General features: G+C 47.1%; 1 protein-coding gene across 1 annotated transcript; it reads right to left on the bottom strand.

Moving 5' to 3' along the window:
- Positions 1-15156: 15156 nt before the first annotated feature.
- map3k8 (mitogen-activated protein kinase kinase kinase 8) lies at positions 15157-21350 on the bottom strand. The gene is made up of 7 exons (XM_062480156.1): positions 20887-21350; positions 20364-20534; positions 19321-19582; positions 17951-18057; positions 17264-17416; positions 16227-16473; positions 15157-16047 (listed from the first exon to the last, which is right to left on the bottom strand). The coding sequence occupies exons 1-7, from the start codon at positions 21202-21204 to the stop codon at positions 15923-15925; spliced, it is 1383 nt and encodes a 460-aa protein (XP_062336140.1). The 5' UTR covers positions 21205-21350; the 3' UTR covers positions 15157-15922.
- Between the last annotated feature and the right edge of the window lie 295 nt (positions 21351-21645).

The raw sequence follows: 21645 nt of genomic DNA, 5'->3' as shown, positions 1-21645 counted from the left end.
ATTCTCTTTTGCAGGCGTAACATTGACCCTGATTCACATTGAAGCACACACCCACACACACACACGCGCGCACGCACACACACACATAACACCCGCACACACACACACGCACGCACACACACACACACACCCTACTCATACCACTGTGTCTCCTTCCGTAACGAAACAGTAGTCTCAGTGTTCCAGTCTGTGTAAATTGAGTCTTTTTAACAGGTCAACCAATTACCAGTGTGAATACATCAGCTGTCACCACACACTGGGGTGCAGTACAAGACAGGGGAACTACAGGAGTCAGGAGCCAGCCAGCAAGACAGGCATGGAAAAAGGTAGACAGATGGATGGACCAAGAGACAGACAGACACACAGACAAACAGACAGACAGACACAGACTCCCAGGCAGGAAGGCAAACAGGTAAACAGACTGACAGACCCCCCTCTATGGGCAGAGATGAGATGGTGGGGTGGGTAAGGAGTATACGTGTGTCCTGAGAGAGCGTTCAGTCCACCGGCGTGTTCCGAGTCAGTCCAGAAGCTTCTCCCTGCCTGATCAGAGACAGGCCGATACGACGCCCAGCATCCTCCAGGGCGGAGCCCCGAGACACCAGCACACTTTAGGGCCTGCTGAGATAGAGGCCCCTGCTGCCGTTCCGCTCTGCTATCAGCTCGCTGGTGAGAGGGGGAGGAGGGAGGGGAGGGAGGGAGGGAGTGGGGGAGGAGGAGGGGGAAGAAGAAGAAAGGGTCATTTCTCATGCTCCGGGGCAGCTCGACAGCTAAAAGCCCCGAAAAGGACCGCGGCAGAATCCAGGTGCAGAGTAGATTAAATAAACAAGATAGAGAGTGCATTTCAGGAACTGACCGCTTAAACTACGTATGTGTTTATAACGTTTGAACAGCCAGGTGTAATGCTAAACCAAGCCTTTTAACCCGGGCCTGCTGGTTGCTGGCTGGACACTATACAGTCTCCAGACCTCAGGACCAGCCACCCCCCGCCATGCCCTTGCTCTGGACCCGCCATGCCCTCGGTCTGGACCCACCATGCCCTGGGTCTAGACCCACCATTCCCTGGGTCTAGACCCGCCATGCCCTGGGTCTAGACCCGCCATGCCCTGGGTCTGGACCCACCATGCCCTGGGTCTAGACCAGTGGTTCTCAATCCTGGTCCTCGGGACCCCCTGCCCTGCATGTTTTAGATGTTTCCCTGCTCCAACACACCTGATTCAAATGAATGGTCGTGGTCTAGACCCACCATGCCCTTGGTCTGGACCCACCAGCACTCTGGGTCTGCTTAGTACTGCGTTTAAATCAGACCTCATGGCTCATAGTTCCACTTCACTCCAACCCAGCCTTATCCCCAGTCCTAGCCGCAGCCCTGGCCCTAGACCCGCCCTCGCCCTACTCCCAGTTTTAGCCCTCGCCCTCGCCCTAGCCCTAGTCCTAGTCCTAGTCCTAGCCCTAGTCCTAGTCCTAGTCCTAGTCCTAGCGCTAGTCCTAGTCCTAGCCCTAGCCCTAGCCCTAGCCCTAGTCCTAGCCCTAGTCCTAGTCCTTGCCCAATTCTCCTTTTCCGTCTTCCCATTTTCCCTGGAAGTGTGTGTTCTTTCATACACGTCACTATCACAGCACTGCTCCATCTGTCACACAGCAGGGAGCTTTTTCATCTTTTTCGCCCCCAAGATTCCTGCCTTCCTCCAAGACCTCCCCCGCTCCCCCCCCCCTAGAAGATTCCTCCCCCTCTCCCAGACCTCCCCCTCTCGCGGCTGCCTTCCCCCTTTAAGCTCAGAGACTTCAGAGATCTAATAACTAAAGTCCCCTGCTGTTGCTGTAGCTCTGAAGAGGCCGGGATGATGGGAGCTGGAGGGACACAGGATCTCTCCGTAGGTCAACACGCGCATGCACGGTCGCACACACTCTCAAACGTGCGCAGACAAGCATGTGTGTAGGCAAGCAGACGTGCACACACAGCACAAAACACACACATACACATTTCCCACAAGGCTCAGAAGGGGCAACACCACGGAGTCTTTGTCTCCGGAGGGTTCTGGAAAGGTCAAAGGGGAGCCAAAGCTCTGAGGCTGGGTGACTGTGCCAGTCAATAAATAAACTTACCCCATAGAAATGACACGGGACATTTTACGAAGCAGGATGTTGCCTTTGCACGATAGTTAACCACTACACTGTAAATAAATATCCATTCCCTTTTTGTTGACTCAGTAGTGTTGTCTCTCATGGTGCTGAGTTCTGTTTTCCACGATACAGAACGTAAACTCAAAACAGAAATATACTTGCCTCAGCTCTTGAGGCTAAACCGCGTATCTGGGACATCTCTTATCAAGATGATACTCCGAGGACATTTTCAAACCCTTCACCGACCCAAACATCCCTTCCACCCACGCCCAGGCCCTCAGGAGCCCCTTAGGTCGACTCCAAACAGGAAGTGAGAGGATGTGGGGATGGGATGGGACGGTTCCCCTGTCACTTGTCAGTATTTGGCTTGGACTGTTAGCTCGTCCCCGCTCTGGGGTCGGAGAAAAGCCATTCCATTCACGTCCCCCTCTGGTGCTCCCTGTCCCACCTCAGACCCAGGCTCACAGAGTAACCGCCGAACCGCACTCGCGTCCGAAAAACACTCACGCAGAACCAGTCACAGAGGAACGTTCTCCAGACCCGCCAACTCAAGGGGCTGGGACAGGAGTCCAGGGTTCCTGTGTTTGTGGTCTTCTCTCCCTCGCTCCCTTCCGTTTCCTGTCCAGCCTACAGTCATCACACGAGAGATTGCTTTGGTTGTAGTTAGTGTATCCCCCATACTCTGCCTCCCTGACTACCTTCCTGCGTGAATTCTCTCGTTCTCTTTTTTTCCCCTCTCTTTCTGTGTTCGGTGGTACAAGATGCATGAACCGGCCTTTATGCGAGGCGGGCTCAGCTGTGTGATTGAAATTGACAGACGTTGAATAATGTTATACATTCCGGCGGTTTCCGGGTCTGGCCGCTCAGATCAAACGCGACATTAATTCTGTGTTTTCCAGCGTCTCAAACCTCCCAGTTGATTTTTATCACGACACCTCAATGAGAGCTCTGTGTTTATCTGGCTGGACCCCCGGCCCCCTGGCCCCCCTCACTCCCATTCCCCTGACAGACTGAGGGTGGAGGGGGGGACGGTGTTTGGGCTAGGTGCTAAACACCGAGCCACGCTTCCTGTTGGCTCCCATGCCCAGGATGTGTTCGACAGGAAAACGAATGGAGGGGAAACCAACGTCAAAGGATGGAGGGAGGGGTGGAGAGATGGAGGGGTGGAGAGATAGAGAGATTGGGGAGATGGAGGGCTTAAGAGGTGGAGAGATGGAGAGATGGAGGGCTGGAGAGGTGGAGGGGTGGAGAGGTGGAGGGGTGGAGATGTGGAGAGGTGGGAACTTGTGTGCAAGCGCTGGTTTCTGGGTCGAGTTGGGGTTTGGCAGCGTGAGTTGAACCGTCGTGGAGAGAGAGAGAGCGAAAGTGAGATCGAGAGGGAGAGAGAGAGAGAGAGAGAGAGAGAGAGAGAGAGAGAGAGAGGGGGGGGGGGGGGGGAGGGAGGGGGTTGGGAGGGAGGGGGGGGAGAACGAGAGGGAGATCTGGTCGATGGGAAAGCAGAAGCCATACTGTAAATCTGGAAGTTAACCTAGGACTCACAGGGCTTCAGTTGTGTGACTGCATGAATAAGATGCTCCCAATGAGAGACGGGCCTGTGTTTGCTTGTGAGAGTGAGTAAGCGCTCAAGCGTGTGTTTGTGTTGTGTGTGTGTGTGTTCATAGTGTGTGTGTGTGTGTGTGTGTGTGAGAGAGAGAGAGAGAGAGAGAGAGAGAGAGAGAGAGAGAGAGAGAGAGAGAGAGAGAGAGAGAGAGAGAGAGAGAGAGAGAGAGAGGGATAGAGAGAGCCACGTGAATGAAGGACAGTCTTCTCTGTTCTCTGTGTGTGTGAGCAGCGAGACCCTACCCATGCCCACAGAACAGACGGGCCAACAGAGAGGGAGAGAAGGGCAGCTGGGACTCTCACACAAAGACGCACACTGGAGACTGTTGCTCACTGTTGCCCTTCTGTCGTCTGAAGAGAGGGAGTCTGTCTGCGCTAAGGGAGGGGAAGGATGTTCTGGGGGGGAGGAGAGGATAAGAAGAGAAGAGAGGTTGTGGAGGGGAGGGGAGGGGAGGAGAGGAGAAGATAGCTTGCGGTCACATTGCCTTTCGTGCCAAGCCATGCTCCGAATGTGGACCGGACTGGGAGCCCGTTCTGGATGAGGACTTGTGGAACACTAATGTATGAACGAGGCTTCTGGAATCAGGTGGGCCTTGGGTCAGCCAAAGGATCCAGGTCCGGTAGAGACATCATGAATCCCATTAGCTGTCTCACTGTGTGATTAGAATCCATAATAAAAAACATTCTCCCTTGTAATTCGCATGATATACACATTGGAGCTTTGGATAAAACAAAAGTCTATTGCTTCCCCGTGAGATATAAATAATCCTTGACGATGGTTCAAAGAAAAGGGAGAGCGCGAGTAAAGCAAGATGAACATGAAGAAACTGCTTTTGCAACTTCTGTCTTTGAATTTAGGGGAATGACATTAACTTCAAAAAGTCCATCGACCATAAATTGAAAACGACAACGCAGACCAAAACGTAATAAACATGAAAGACAGAGCCTGAATCGAGTTGAATTTTCATATGCAGTGATTGCTTCATATGTTTATCATTTCCTCCTCGGAAACCGATTATATCACACAAAACCCAAAGAAGCCTGGAGAGATAATTCCTATCCACTACGCCTCTTCTCTCCTCTCCTCTTCTCTCCTCTCCTCTCATCCTTTCTTTTTGCCCTGTTGGTTATTGTTGTTTCTTCAGGAGCGGAGGAGGAAGGAAAGACGGTGGCGTCTGTGTTTTCATTTTTCAAAGGCTGCGACGGTTTCCATGCCGAGCGAGAGAGGGAGGGAGCGAGCCGAGACGTGTAATTAGAGCGAGAGATCTGAGGAGCCGTGCCGAGGTCCGTGTCTGGGGACCTGAGGAACATCACACGGTCCGAGGGAGGGCCGGCCAGGCCAGGCCACAGCGCTGGAGAGTGTGGGAGTGAGAAGACCCCCCCCCACACACACACACACACACTCTCAATATCATACTAAATCTTCACATTTATCCCTGGAAAATCTCTGTTTTCAACTGAAAGTTGCGTTGTGGAGGAGCGATCTGAATATGAAACGTAACTTTCCCTCAGATAGGAATGATTAGTGTTACAGATGTTCCATTAAATCTCTCTTTAGCCATACTTGTGAAGAAACATTTTTCGTTGACAAGCCAAATTCCTTCCTGAATCCAAGGCTTGCACCCACTTCTGGCCTGTAAGAGAACTGCGCCCAGCCCCAGGATGTGTGTTTGGAGAGGGTGTTGAGTACTGTGAAGTGAGAGGAGATTGAATACAGTTTTTCACAATTGCTAAAACAAATTTCATGAAACAGTCACCCACTTTCTCAAAACTGTAAACACAAACCTTATCTTCAAGCACTATTTACAAAACCTCTGAATCCTCTTGCAAAATGAAACGTTCGCCTCAAAACAGATTTACCTGTGCTCAAAATCAAACACTGCATAAACAAAGTGATCAAAATTATATACATTATTAAGCAGTCAGTAAACAATACACCAAAAAATAGAAAACACATTGTTCAAAAGCAAAACATATAGTTCTCAGGGAGAACTACATTTTTACGTAATCTCAAAACAAATTTAATATTTATCCGACATTGTCTTTTGATGAACAACAACATGTTTTATCATAGTAGCTCAAAATTGATCAGAAATTACTACTGTGCTTTGCTCGTTGCAATTTTTTTGTTCTTTCTCCTCCTTGTACCCCTATACAGTACTGTACCCTGCATCTCACTACTCACAAGTCACTCTTGTTCTTTGTTGATATGAACCTGCAACCAGTCAAAATCTATTGAGCAGTCAGTACTGTTACTGTAACAAATGGAAAGCACAATGTTCAGGGCAATACAATTTGTTCATTGTACAGTATACAGCCTTCAATGCACTGTACTACAGTATACAATACTACGTAAAAGGGACAAAAACCAAAGAAGTAAACATGTGATCAATGTGCTTCTTCTTGTCTTTGGGCTGGGTTAGGCCAGAGCACTTTGTCGACACAAGCAATATTTTCCCATCTTCAACAACCTGTTTGCTCTCTGAACTGGCTTATATTGGTTGTGTCACATCATTTGAAACAAGTGAAATCAATTTTGAGTGGTTGTGTTTAGTCAATGACATGTTTTCTCTATTTGTATTTGATTGTTGCCATTTGTGCTTACCAGTATGGATGAAATGTGCATTAGAGTGCAGAATGTGAGAATGTGTTTAGAGTTTTGCTGAAAATTCTGAGATCTGTAAATTGTGTTTTATCATATTAAATGGTTTAAGGTATTGACAACAGACAGGCACAATTAGCTACATGAGTTCAGGCAACTGAGAACTTTGTTCAGCCAATGGGTTTTAGTGTTTTAGCAATTGAGAAAAACTGTAACGTCAAAGCTGGCATCGTCTTACTCTAGGACCAAGAGGCAATGGCCGAATGGTGGGAGAAGCACCGTCTGCGCCGAAAAGCCGACTCCAGTGTTTCCCTGCGGGTGCGGGCATATTTTTCCTGCGTGGGTTTTCGAAAATCACACATTTTCAGTGTGCTTAGGAGGCTAAGCCTCACGGTCACGCCGAGCGCTATTCATTTAGAACAGCGGGTTGAGGGAAAGCGTCCCTAGTGTTTATGCGTTTGGGCTAAAGGAATAACATAAATCCCTAAGTAAACGTAATCTGTCCGAGATTGTAAACAATCCGTCACAGTAATGGTTTGGGGAACAAATGAGGACCTCATGGAGCAGCGAAAGGGGGCCTCCAGTAAAAGCCCCCCCCCCCTCCCCACCATATCACCCCCCCCCCCAACCAAACAGACACACTAACCCCCACCCCCCTAACCCCACTATCAACTAAACAGACCCCCAAACACCCGACCCCTCGATCTAAAATGAGTAGAGTAGGCCAGAGGGAGAGAGACAGAGAGACAGACAGACGGATGGATCCCTGCGCTAGATAAGCCAGTCAGGAAGGAGACTACCCAGAACCCCGCAAATCCGCCCTGACGTGACAGAGCATCTATTCATATTTCAGGAGGAAAGAAAGAAAAACAACATCAACAATTTCCGAGGCAGTAAGAGACACAGAGACGGAGGGAGGGAGGGAGGGAGGGAGGGATGGTGAGAGAGATAAATAGAGAGGGAGAGAGAAAGAGAGAGAGGTAGTGTGAGAGACAGAGATAAATACAGAGGGAGAGAGAGACAGAGAAAGAGAGAGAGAGAGAGAGAGAGAGAGAGAGAGAGAGAGAGAGAGAGAGAGAGAGAGAGAGAGAGAGAGAGAGAGAGAGAGAGAGAGAGAGAGAGAGAGAGAGAGAGAGAGAGAGAGAGAGAGAGTGGAAAAAAGAGTGGAAAAGAGAGTCAAGTGGGTGACTCGCCTTCCTCAGACTCTTGCATTTCCCATGATACAATCTACTGGCTATCTAAGAAAATGTTTTTACAGTAAAGAGAGAAAGAGAGAAGGAGGGGATGCAGAGAGCGATATTGACATTCACAGTATCTTGTCCTTCTAGCCCTGTCCCTCTGCGCATTGGATTTAACTGTGTTGGTATGTATCTGTGTATCAACGAACTAATACTAAACAAGCACTCTACAAAAAAACCATCTTGCACACAGACTTCCACATCTACAATAAACAGGAGGCTAGGGCTTCTGGGCTGGAGTCAGTTGTCTGCAAAGTTTTTTGGCGCCCTAGCAAACTAAACACTGGCTGTGTCATTGTGCACGTAAATCATTCTACTCTCCACATCGTCTGCTTGTTACACAGGAGCCCTGAACAATAGTAGGTAAACAGTGGTGGCGATACACACACTCACAAACACACGCACCTTTGTACACACACACACACACACACATTGTCCTCTCCCACACACATTCCTCTGGGCCAGGGTGTCTAGTTAGGGCAGATAAATGGTGAGAGCACCATACATCAGCCAGGGCAAACAGGCTGGACAGACAGGTCTAAGAGAGACAGAGCCATGCACGCACACGCACACAAAAAATAAGGTCAGAGGCAAACCAGATCACGGTTGTGAATCGTCCTTTTCTTCCTCCTCTTCAAACTTGACTTCTGTCCTTTGAGTTGTGTCTCCTTCTGCCGTCACCAGACTGACCCAAAGGTGCTTTCACAGTACACAGGACCCCCCCGGGCCCCAGCGAAAAAAGCAGCGCTGCCCTGCAAACAGACGTGCGCGTGCGCGGAGGGAGTGGAGGAGTCTGGCTTAGGGGTCAGCAGGAGAATGGAAGGAGAGGACACGGGGGCCGTTTGAACACTCTGAGCACATTGATAAGGTCCTGGCCCCGTGGCTTGCACAGCAGTGGAGCAGAGGTTAGTGGAACCTCACACAGTCATGCAGGGCGTGAGGGATGGAGGAGGGGGAGGTGGAGGTGGGAGGGAGGCCTTGTGAACAGGGGTCTGCAGGGAGGACAATGCCAGCACCGTGAGCGTTCGGTGCCTCGTTTCGCGTGAACGCTTGTCGCTCGAATGGGATGAAACAGGCACCAGCTAGCCCCGGGGTCAAAGGGCAACGCACATACGAATCGTAGTTTATCAGGACACCCCCCACCCCCCCCACCCCCCCAGCCTCCCCTCACACACACACCTAGACAGACACTCTCCCCCCCTCATATTCCAAGAAGTTATCATCATGTAAACCAATGCATAGATGGCTCACCATAACTTTTAAGATATTTTACACATATTCTTTTACCCGTCGCTAACAGTGGAACATTAAACTGTTTCCTCCACAAGGTGAAAAGTCTGTTTTGACTCCACATCCTTGATCCTCATTGTACTCCATTCCCTGAGTTATGGTTAGCTAAAGATTCATGAGTTTGGACACCACAGAATAGGTTTCCTCCCTGTTAATTGAGATTTAGAGCGTCTCTTAACGACACTGACCTGGGCTGTGTCTGAAAGCTCTGCATGCGTGCCAAGTCCTGGGGAACTGAGAGGAAGGTTCATGCGAGAGGGAACATTCGAGCAGTTCTAATGCAGGCTCCACATTTAACAATACACTGTTGAGGGAAGGCAGGGTCTATTCTATTCTCCCACCTTGCCAGTGAGCCTCTCTCCTTTTCTCCTGTTTAAAAAATGCAGGGGAAAATGGAAAGACAACAATGTAAGAATTATGGCAAGTCCTCCAAGCCCCCAACCCCACTGCTCCTATTTCACCTGTATTTACTTAGACAGGGCCCGCAGTCTGCTCTGCTCAGTACATGGGAGATTGAATAGTGATTAGCCTGATTTGCTCAGGCGATTTCCAAAGCAGGAAAAACCTTTTTGGAGTTTTGAGTTTCAGCGGAGGGGAGTGAAGGAAGTCGTAAAGTTAACTATCTTCAGTATGAGACCGTTGATGATTAAAGCAAAACCAACAACGGTATCCTGTACAGGCAAATTAAATTTGGAGCTTGTCTGGCTAGCTCTGTTGGGCTAAGTCGGGACATTATAGTATGTCTTTGAACCTTCACGGCAGAGAAGAGTCCCACCTTACTTCAGTGTTGACTTCTACAGCGGCAAAGGCACTGAGAGGCAATAAAATGTTTAGTATATGGCTTCGATTGCCATTTGTTTATTAGTTTATGGCTTCATTAAAACTCAGAATTTAAGTATGGTCCTGAAGAACCATTCAGGGTTATTCCCGGGTCGCAGCTGTTGCACTGACCTGGCAAACATGGAGAAGGAAACACCACAACATCACTGACTGTTGGTGTGTGGTTTTACCAGCGATGGCGTTAACCATCCAACCCTCTGTCTATCCATCCATCCTTTCGTCCATCTATTTATCCATCCATCACACCATTCATCCTTCTATCCATGCATCCATTCCTCCCTCCTTCTATCCATCCATCCATCCCTCCTTCTCTCCTTCCACCTATCTCTCACTCCAGGCCTCCTGCATGCCACTACGGACTCCCTGGCGCTCTGCTTTAGCGTGCTAAGACCCAGGCTTCGGTGGGGGCTTACAGTAGCCTGCTGAACTGGTCTCACCTGAGGGTTTCCAGGCAGTTATTGTAAGGGAAAACATGTTCTGCTTGTCTAACCTGGTTTTAATAAAGGCACAATAAGATACAAAGGGATTTCACCCGTGGATCTGTAACTCCAGTAGCTTTACCAGGTCTGTGACGGTTTTCTAGACGAGAGGTCTTCAGAGTTTTGGTTAGATATACATCACAGCGGAGGTCTCTTGGGATCAGGGAGTGGGGGGGGGGGGGGGTCTGATCACATCTCATCACTGAGTCCTGGGCCACCAGGGATTAGAGGTGTCTGTACTGTAAGACTCACACATGAACATGAACACACGGCACTGACAACGCAAACATGAAGAGCAGACCCGCGCGTTGCAATGAGACACAGATGGAATCCATGGATTGAGGACGAGTTGCTCTGATTATGATCATCGCTGTAATTAAAGGGCGGGGTCTGGCATGCCATCTGACTACTGCTAGTCAAGGCTGCATTCAAATACTTTACACAGCCAAACAGAAGATGCCTCTCAGATAAAGCGCTTTGTTGTGAAGCAGAGAGGCATACCTGAGATACCTTACTGTAGCTAGCTTGCTACTGTGCTATGTCTCAACTGTTAGAACTGTGACATTTGTTTATAAGAGGAGTTGATGAGCTGTCAGATTTCATTATGATGTTACCTGAGCAGTAAGCTGTGCTAACTAAGCTAAAAGGGCACACCTGGCTTTAGAGGGCAGTGCAACCAGCTAGCTAACAGCTAACTATATAGCTAATGAAAAGAGACTAAAAGACATAATGTTCTCAAATTTTGAAGTGAATATCTTTAAATCAGTTGACATGAAGTAAATGTGGTTTGTTTTTTTATGATTTCCATATTCTCCTTTGAATGCGAATGAAATGTGAAACCACAGTTTTGGCATGCAAAGTGACCCACAGTCAGACTCGAAATGCATTCTAAACTGATTTGAGTTGTTTCATGACCAAGATTGACTTTTCTCAGACGAGTCGTGCGCCTGTCAAGTGCAGATCGGTCTCAATTCATACGAGGGAGACGTGGAACATGTCAGGGTTCTTTGGGAACAACTTGTGTTCAGGTCGAGGAATGTCCGCATGTCAAGTCCGTCCCGGGGGGGGGGTGGGGGGGGGGCTTGATGTGCATCCAGCCACACAGAGCCTGTGGGCATCTCTCTCTGCCCATAGATCCTGAGCCAGCAGGGCTGGAGGGCGGGAGTAGAGTAAACTTGCTTCTTAGAGAGCTGCTCCACGCCGTCCTGCTCGTCCCTCAGCTCAGAGGAGGGCAAGAAAAACAACCAGATGACACCAGAACGCGAGCGCGGCCAAGTCAAACACAGAGGATATGCATGCGCACTCACGCAAACACGCGCACACAACCTCACATTCAAACACGACACACGTCCACTCACACCCGTCCTAAATACAACACGCGCTCGCAGGCAAGGAACGTGCGCGTGAACTCGTTCATGCACACACTTACATGCACACACACTGACCCTGTAAACACAAACAAACACAGATAATTACACTTAACACATACACTCACACATCATCCTCGGAGTCAACAGACCCAACCAATTTCCAAGAGGAAAAAATAAACCAAAATATGAGTGAGCCATGCATATATAAACATTAGTAATATATGTATGGCAAACCTTACCCTCTGAATGTGAACCCTAGGGAATGAGTCATGCCCTTCCTCCAGAAGTTCATTCACAACACAGCAGGCCCCAACTGAGGGCCAGGGAGACACTGGGCCCTGCCAATGTTATGTCAGGGCACTAGGGGAGGGGATGGGAGGAAAGGAAAGGAAAGGAAAGGAAAGGAGAGGAGAGGAGAGGAGAGGAAAGGAAAGGAGAGGAAAGGAGAGGAAAGGAGAGGAAAGGAAAGGAGAGGAGAGGAGAGGAAAGGAGAGGAGAGGAGAGGAGAGGAGAGGAGAGGAGAGGAGAGGAAAGGAAAGGAGAGGACAGGAGAGGAGAGAAGATAAGAGGAGAGTGGGGGAGAGCTTCATTGTGTAAACGGCTCGTCAAATGTCACTGTTGGTGAATACCCTCCTGTCATGCTGGCCTGTTCTGGTAGCCAGGGCAGGGACCAGGCGCAGACAGGCACAGCTTTGTCAGACTGGCCGGGAACAGCGCTCCTCAGAGAACACATATTTGCATGTGATGATGGAGGCCTCTTCTCATTTGAATAAGGCTTGCTGGAGTCTCCAGGGTTGTCCATCTGAAAGGTTTCTGGAAGATATCCCCTAGTTTCGATTTGACAACTGTTAAACTGTCATTTTTCAAACATTTAAATGTTTACTTAATTTCTCACAAATAAACAGGAACATACATGGACACATACACACACACAAAGCCTAGGACACGGCATGAGCATATACTGTATGGAAATCATAAACCTGCGAATGATAAGTTATCCATGATTCTTCAGTACAGTACAGTCATGACTTGCAGTGTGTGTGTGTGGTGTGTGTGTGTGTGTTTAGATCACCGTTTCGGGGGGAGACAATGGCTTCATTGTGCCCAGTGGATTCCAGTCCAGCCTTGGATAAGCCTAGTACCCCTTTAGTGTAATACACATACATACACAAACACACACTCACTTGTACACGCACACCACACACAAACACACACACTCTACCTGCTCCTGTGTGACGTGGCTAATCTCTACGTGTCTATGTGAAGGATTTCACACCTGCCAGTTGAATTCTCTCTTTTTTTCTGATTCTCTCACTTTGTCACTATCTCTACAAACACACAGGTCATCAGTAAGCTTTGATACTGTCACAGATGAACACACCTATACTGTACATATTCAAGTTTCTGTTCTATGTATATTATCACAGTGGGTAGGTATGTAGACGTCTATGGAGAATATGTGAGTCATGCAGTATCTAGCCAACAGGTTTCTATATGAACCAGACAAACACTTGCTGTGGCGATGCTTGTAGTAATATTGATATTGCACAGAAATGTGAAATGTGCTTCGTCATTTCTGACATAACTGCCAGCACTATCATGCAGGGTCAAATGTACACAACTTGAATTCCTTGTCAGCCCTCCTTGCAACACAAAAAGATTGATCATATATAATATATACACTGAGTTGGTGTCCCTGAATGCGTTGTGTAATACTGGGTGAAATCGTTTCCACGGTAATGAAGCTCTCCTCTCCTCCGCTGTAAAACTCTGATTTTCTCTCCTCTACATGTGTTCTTTCACCTGAAGATGTTACTGCAACCAGAAGGCCGGTACAATGCTTGCACATTTTTCATTGTCTATCTTTATAGACAGACCCATACTGCCATCTGTTGGACAAGACAGTCTTAAAACATCTATCTCTTTCAAACATGTAATACTTCTTACTGACCACATAGGGGCAATAACCCACCACCTAACATGCTTTTTTTGCTCAATTTATCTTCTGTTTATAATTTTGGAATCCCCAGATTATCTTGGTTTATCCTGCATTTTGTTTTGTAATTGTTTTATTATTTCATGAGCCAATCCATGGAAAGATCCCTGATGATTAACAGGTCATTCTGAAATTGACAAATGTTATAGCAGACAATCAGTTCTATAGTCCTGTCAGGCCACAAAAGGAACCCTGACAATTCACAGCAAGTTTTGCATATATGAACTTCCCTAGCATTGTGGCCATGTCTCATCTGCTATGAACACACACACACACACTTATCCTTAAAACCACAGTATGATTTGCTGTTGTGAAGAGTTCAGGGAATCCCTGCCACCCACCACCAACATCACCATGACGCCAGAGATACCAAATTCTGAGAGGTCCTTTGATAAGGAAGTGTTCGGATGCTATACAAGATAAAGGGTGTTATTCTATTCAAAACATATCGAAACCTACCTGACCTTCACTAATGTCAAAGACAGAAAGAATGGAGGTTGTCATGTACTATGCTGTGAGTAGCTGATTAGAATTTAAACATATAATACTTAAATCAGTATCTACCATCTCTAGATGATAGGTAAGAGTTAAAGCAAAAATAAACTTGATTTGCAACTTTAAATTGCACTGTTTTAACACTGTGTAAGGCACTAATGTGTAGGATTTTAGGATTTATTTTATTTTTTACAGCTGCCCTTTCATGGTCATACCCAAACAGATTTTTATTTTATTTTAATATAATTTAAATTGAAATTAGAGCTTAATACATGTTCATTATATTTTTCAACACAAACTTGTGCAACACAGATTTTGTCACATACTTAGACAACTTACGTAATATACAGCATGTTTTTACAGATACTTTTTAAGTATACATTGGGGAATACAGTTGACATAAACTCTGAAGAAATCCCTTATTTATTTCACAGCTACTGTATGGGTATATATTTTGGTATATATATTGTTTTCCTCTGTGTCTGGTGTTGGGGTGTCCCCAATGTGGATGGTGAGTGAGATGTTGGGTAACAACAAGCCACACCCTCTTCAACAGGTTTAAACCAATGCACATTGGCGACATATTGTTTTGTTGTTGTTTCCTTTTAGTTAAATCAGAAGAGGATCTGGGAGTTAGGGGGTAAACACATCTATGATGTGGTCACAGCAGTGGTGAGAAGCTACCGTGGAAGCCAAAGTTCCCCCTCCCACTCTAAATCACCCACTTCTTTCCATTGCCAGACACTTACTTTGACCCTGTAAGTGAAATGTTTGTTTCATCACGGCACTTGATGAGATAGGAGTTATCTGCATTAGGATGAGGGTGTGTCTTCCATTGCACGAGTGGGCGTACATTTTTTTTAAGGCTTCCACTCATTACTGGGAAAGACGATGATGATATGATAATATGATCAGATAATTCATATATTGCATGCAAGAAATGTTGGTTCAGCATTTTAATAATACAATGATTAGCTGCTAATGACAACACATTCAATATATATATATATATATTATAGAATGATTGCAGAAATTTCTTTAGGTATAAAAGTATGGTTTGCCTCAATAGTAGGTAGGACATAGAACATATTCACCATTAGTACTTAAAGATTACCAAAACACTCTGCAAGTGCCAGATTTTTATTTTAATGAATTTAAAAACAGTCACAGAGCTCAAACTGAATTCAAAAGGAACATTTCAATTTGACTACAACATCTCAATGGATGTACTGTACAACAGGTCAAAGGACATCATTTTATAACTATATGTTTATGAAAAGCATGGTGTGTAATATAATTTGCATAGCAATTACCAAAGAAAATATGTTCCACAAGAACAATTCCAAGGAAATCTGTGGAGTACTTCAAATAGATCAAACACACTATTTTTGTACAAGCCACAACACATCTCAATACAAATCATGTAATATGAACATGACAATGCTTAGAAAAATGTCTTAAAGTTTTAAAACACAAGAGAGTTTAACATTTCTACAAGAAACAACCTTGTACAACATTTATCTGAAAAATGTGTATCTGGGGTACATCATTCAATATTTTAAACTAAAGGAACTTGACTTTGGTCCATTTCATTGTACCAGTCCAGGCCCAGAGTTTATTGTGCCCTCTGGCTGGCTCTAACATGATCAGTTACATCACAGTCTCTGATACATCTGAACTTGAGCAGAGGCTCTGACTGAGCAATTCCCGAGGTCAAAGCATTAGCATTTCGCTATGCTAGATGAATTAGCGCCCATGGAACATCAGTGCTCTCCATGAGCCCTGTTAGCTGTGCTAGCGTGTGCTGGCCGTGCTAGCGTCTGCTAGCCATACTAGCTCAGCCAGCTAACATCAGTGCTCTCCAGGAGCCCTATTAGCCACGCTAACGTGTGTTAGCCATACTCCGAGGCCGGGGGTCCTCTCACAAGGCTGTAGTAACCAGCCAGGGCCACTGGGTCGATGTACAGAGACCCCTTCCTCCTCGTGTGGCCAGAGTCCTCAGAATACAAGGAGGATTCTGGAACAGACCAGAAGAAAACAACAGCATCAGCATGAGTGAGGTCATAGAATGACAGGAACCGTGTAAAACATATAAACATATAACACCCCCCCCCCCCCCCCCCACCTACCCCCACCCTCACCCCCCCCCGCCTAAGTGTACATGCAAGGCGAGTGTGCCCCATCTCCCCTGCCTACCCTGGGTGGTGTCTGGCTGCTGGCTGTGCTGGCGCAGCAGGGGGTGCGAGGCCTCCTCCATGGCTGAGTCCAGGCTCCAGCAGCGCGGCTGCTCCTCACGTGGGGGGTTGATGGCCTCCTCACGCAGCAGCTGGGAGGCCGAGCTTCGCAGGGCGGGGTCCCTCGCCAACGCGCGCTCCAGGAAGGAGCGCATGGGCCGGCTGCAGTCCTCCGCAATGTCCTCCAGGGGAGGGGCCTGCTTGTGGATCTGAGGAGGGAGGGGAATGGGGGGGGAGCAGGAGGAAAGGGGAGGGGGAGCAGGGAAGGGAATCACCCAAACAAAAAAGATGTGATCAGAAAGAGGAACAATGCCAAAGCAGAACCACTGATGCATATGAAAAGTGATTTGTGGCACATCAGCAGTCTTTCAGCTAGGGACAACCTCTAAACAGGTTATGCAAACTTCAATACAATCACAAACACACATCACCTCAGGTGTCCGGCAATGTGTCTAAAACCTGGTTGCACCAGTTTAATACAGAACCCTTTTATTTCAAGGACTGTGCAGAAATCTCTAACCCACTTCCCCTGATAGGCCGTGTAAGAGGAACAGAGTGCCACCATGAATCCAAATGTAAGTGTAAAATAAGGTCCAAAGACCATCCCAAACAACCTAGCGGCTCGTGATGAAAAGCATTTTTCAGAGTTGAACAGAAGTGCAGTGCTGGCTGGATGCTGGGGGCATGTACAGACACACCCACTCGCCTCAATCATGTTGCTGTTCGACGCTATAGGGTTAGGTCACATGATGAGGTGCTAAAATGAATCTAGGCTAGGTGGAAAGTGGAACTGGATCATTAAAAAATATTTGCTGCTTTTATATTTAGCCTTTTACATTTTTTCTCTGAAAACAACTAGTAATACAGGTTCCCCCTTCCTTTCAGCATAGTTAAAGTATGTGACAAATCCATTCCACATGATGTGATTGTTGGTCTAGCCTGATCCACAGCATTCAGTAGCCAACAAGTTGCCGAGCAGTTAGCAGGAAGCCAACTTACTATGTAGAGGTAGGATGGGTAGGCAGTGCGCGGGTATCTCCTGACCCAGGGAGGGCTTCCAGTCTGCATGTGGATGATTGTCGTTCCCAGACTGTAGATGTCCGTCTTGGTGTCGTGGCCGTGACACTGAACCACCTCCGGACTCATGTACATCTGGGAGAGGAACATACATCAAATGTAAGAAGTCTGAATTGATGTTAAAGGTTAGGGGTTTTAGCGGGGGCACTCAATGATTGACTATTTTCTTTATCTCTCTCTTTCTCGGACTCAGCTGGAAATTCCAGCCTGGTTACTCCTAAGGTCAGGCGGTAGTGCTGGCTTCTTGTGTGTCAATTTGTTTGCTCCCAAGTTCTCTCACCTCCTCTCTCTCTCTCTCTCTCTCTCTCTCTCTCTCTCTCTCTCTCTCTCTCTCGCCATCTCTTTCTTTTATTATTATTATCTCAGTCTGTCTGCCCTGGGAATTTCCAGGCAGGCTACGAAGGGGCTATGACAAGACACACAGGCAGGGGGTTGTCGGGGCTGGAAGGGGTAGTGAGAGGTAGCCTGGCTTGCCTCAGAGAGCATTTTTCAAAGCTTGGTTTTAGAGTTTTTCTGGCGATCTCAGGTGTGAACTAACCTCTTTCCTGTCTTCCAGTAAACACACCTGTGCGGGTGCATTGTGATGAGACAGGAGAACGGATGACTCACCTCTGTGCCCCGCAGGTCTCTGGGGGTGAACACCTTCTCTGTCATCTGCACTGTCAGACCAAAGTCCACCAGCACGGCCTTGTCCGACATCAGGACTATGTTGCTGGCTAAAGGGAGAGAAGAGGAAGAAAGACAAGGAGATGAGCTCCAGTTTTTTTTTTTTTTACCGAGGTAGTTCACTTAAGGGGGGGGGGGGGGGGGGGGTGATGAGAGGAGATGGAAAGAGTAGGTGGAGGTGGCAGTCCTGGACAAACAATGAAATATCTACAGTAAACATGAACATTTTCCCTATTGATCCATTCAGCCACGTCATCATAAAAAAGGACTTTGAAAGTAAATGAATTGTATTTTTGTATCGTATCAGGAAACAGCTTTGCTCCATTAGGCCAGATATGAGGAACTGGGCATTAGAGGCAGTGACAATAATGCTAAATCAATCTCTGCTCTGATCCGTCCTCCATTGCTTTTTACTGAGTTCCAGGAAAAGGGAACATGCAGACTATCTAAACAATCCCTGAGAAAAGCAAACATATGTCATGTGTTTTGGCAGATCCATAAAAAGCAGGCCTTTGTGGAACCTCACGCCCCCCTTATATTTGACTTCACTGATTAAAATGACATTTTGAGCTGGACACGCATAGCAAATTTTACAGCCACAAAGATGTTTTTGTAGTTACTCACTCAGCCCCCTTCAGCACTCTGCATGTTCTGCAGGCCGGAGGAGGGACTGACTGGAATTTCCAGAGACCATAACAGCTTCAGGCCAAGCCCTGACTGGCTGAACGACAGCTCCACAGATTCATATTCCCTGTGTTGCTGCGGTTCCTCAGACGCACAATCCACTGTTCTAGCCTTCTAGCCTTCCTGTCTCAACCAAAGTTCCAGAGTTCCAGACAACCTGGAACGTCCTGTCTTCCATCCAATCACAGTAAGAAGCACTGCTGGTAAGAAACGATCACCGACAATTCAGACCACAGCTTCCTGTTCCTCTGAGGGCCCCACAAGGAGAGCACAGATACCATCTTATTAAAGCAAACTCGTGGTGTCTACAGTTCCACCACCTCCCTGATAACCCTACATGGTCATAACGGACATTGAGCGAGAGAAAAGGAGACAGAGAGACAGAGAGACACAGAGATAATTCTTTGGTGTTTACAACGCTACTTCCTGATGTCTGAAACCCTATATGGTCCTTCCACATGCTCTATGACGTTTGACGTTGACAGGAAAAAAGGCAGAGGCAAAAAACGTTCGGTGGCTGCGACAGAACAGGCGTGGTCTGTGGCTGCGGGGGTGGAGTGTGTTTGTGTCTGTGTGTGGGTGTGTGTGGGTGGGTGGGTGGGAGGGGTGCTCCATCTTGTATTACGTACGTTTGATGTCGTGGTGGATGACGTTGTGGGAATGCAGGTATTCCAGGCCTCTGAGCACATGCTTGGTCACCCAAATGATTTCAAACTCCCTCATGGGCCCACAGCTGTCCAGTTTCTCCAGGACGGAGCCGCCCTCGCCCGCCTCCATGAACAGGTGCAGGTTCTGGTCCCACAGCACCGCGCCGTACAGCTCAGCGATGTTCTCGTGACGGAACCGCGCCTGGATCTCCACGTCAGCGGGCTTGAAGTGCTGTATGGGGATCTGGGTAAAACAAGACATGGAAGTAGTTTACAGCACGCCATTTATTCAGTCCCATTAGCTATTGTCTATAAGAAAAGTCTATTGTTTCGAATGAACAGGGAATACCATCTGAATGCACCAGGTAAACTGCTATTAGGCCAGAGAGGAATCAACCCTTTATGGTGTGGAGGGGATTTTTCAAAGGCAAGTCAACTTTCACTTTTCACCGGTGTGGTCACTCTGCATGTTTACTACACTACAAACCGACCAAGCTGGAGACAGAACAGGAAGACACTCCCATCCTGCGAGTGAAAAATCCCCCTTTGTAAGTCAAATTAAGACCACTGCACTGCCCGTGGATACCGAATGCAGATGATTGGAGACTGTTGATGTAAAACCTGAACCTGTGTTTACAACTGAATGACTGTAAGGGATTTTTGTCCCCAAGACACTATCTGTTTGTCATCCCTAAGTGTGAAGGGGCTTTCTGTAGAGTTTCCTGTGTGTTTGTTCACCCTGTCTGTTGTTCCTTTTCGACTGGCTTCAGTCATTTCTGTGTTACACAACAATAAAGTGTTTTTTTCTTCAGTTCCAGTGTAAATGCAATGGGTTTTGGTTTGTTCTTGCATAAGTCACCTGACATTTGAAAACGGGGTGCGAAACCCTGCCAACACTGTTAACCGCTTTTACTGTTTGCTTGGAGATTAAAGATGATGCTGTTCAGCAGGCGAAAGGATTCCTGGCAGACTTGGACTTTTACCTCGCTAATCAAACATGCCAGGCATTCCTTGGCTGAACTCACCAGTTTACAAGCCATTCTTTTCTTGGTCTTGGTGTCCTGGGCGAGGTGGACTTTCCCAAACGAGCCCTTTGGCACCAAGCCCGATCCGGGATTTTTGTACGTCAGTTTCCATGGAAAAAGAAGCACATCCATGCCGATTCGGTAGCGCTTGTTCCTGATAGCCATGTCCTTCTGTCAACAAAACACCCGTTGAAATTAGTTCACTCTGGCATTATGAAAGTTGGCAAAGTCTATTACAAAGACATTATGCACATACATTGAACATTTGAGCAGGCAAATTCTTTTTTTAAATTTTTTTATTAGTATTAGGAACACTTGTACCTTTAGTATAGTTAGACCACATATTTAAGTTTTAGGATTCCTATATGTTTAATGTATGCAGCTTCCTGGCAAAGTAAATTCCTTGTCTGTGTAAACTTTCATGGCGAATAAAACCCTTTCTGATTCTGATTCTGATTCATGTAGCCTGCATAATGCTATTGTGGTACACAATCTGACAACTATAGATTCTCTAAAGTCTCACCTTGTTGAGCAACACACCCATCTCCTCAGGCAGGTGCTGCAGCGCATCCAGCTGCATGTCAGAGATTAGATTGACGAAAGACAGCAGGTCCGTCACCGTCCCGTAGCGCACGCCACCGCCGTTACCCTGGCAACTCGACCCTGAATCCATAGTCTCCTCATGCTCATACATCTCTTCCTGGGACATACCCTCGTCAAAAGACTCCCCTGTGTCCTCTTCCTCGGCGTTATAGAGATTCTCCACCGCGTTTATGATGTCCTCTAGGTTCATGTGCACCATCAGGAGTTCTATTCCGGAGTTGTCGTATTTGTAATCCATTTTGATTATTTGCCCGGTTCTAGAAAGCGATACTGGATATTAGTTTCATGACAGAGATTTATCCATTTCGCAACGATTGTTCTTAACATGTTCAATATGCAGGAGTGTTGGACCAACTGACGCGCTGCCTGTCTCCGACTGCAACTACAGCTGTAGTAGGAGGAGCACAGGCAAACGAATTGGATTCCCATGCAAATTAAGGGAATTTCACAACAAGCTGGGAAGCCCCTGAACCGTCCCCCTATTTTCTCCGTATCCAAACATGGAGTTGATAAGCACACGGAACAGTATCCAGTCCTTGCATATGCACAGCCAATGCTATAGCCCATATCACCGGCCTTATGCATACCACACTTCGAAGCATGCGTTGAAAAACTAAGCGATACATCGGTCTTATGCATAACTTCGAAGCATGCGTTAAAAAACTGAGCGATACAGTTC

This window comes from Osmerus eperlanus, chromosome 15 (assembly GCF_963692335.1).
Source record: "Osmerus eperlanus chromosome 15, fOsmEpe2.1, whole genome shotgun sequence".
Taxonomy (NCBI): Eukaryota; Metazoa; Chordata; class Actinopteri; order Osmeriformes; family Osmeridae; genus Osmerus; species Osmerus eperlanus.
The sequence above is the reverse complement of the archived record's forward strand: the minus strand, read 5'-3'. Positions and strand labels throughout refer to the sequence as shown.

Coding starts and splice junctions, on each gene's coding strand:
- map3k8 (XM_062480156.1), bottom strand. CDS start 21,204: ATGGATTACAAATACGACAACTCCGGAATAGAACTCCTGATGGTGCAC. Junction 18,058..19,320: donor CATCCACCACGACATCAAAC/GTACGTAATACA, acceptor CTCTCCCTTTAG/CCAGCAACATAGTCCTGATG. Junction 16,474..17,263: donor ACCCATCCTACCTCTACATA/GTAAGTTGGCTT, acceptor CTCCCTCCTCAG/ATCCACAAGCAGGCCCCTCC.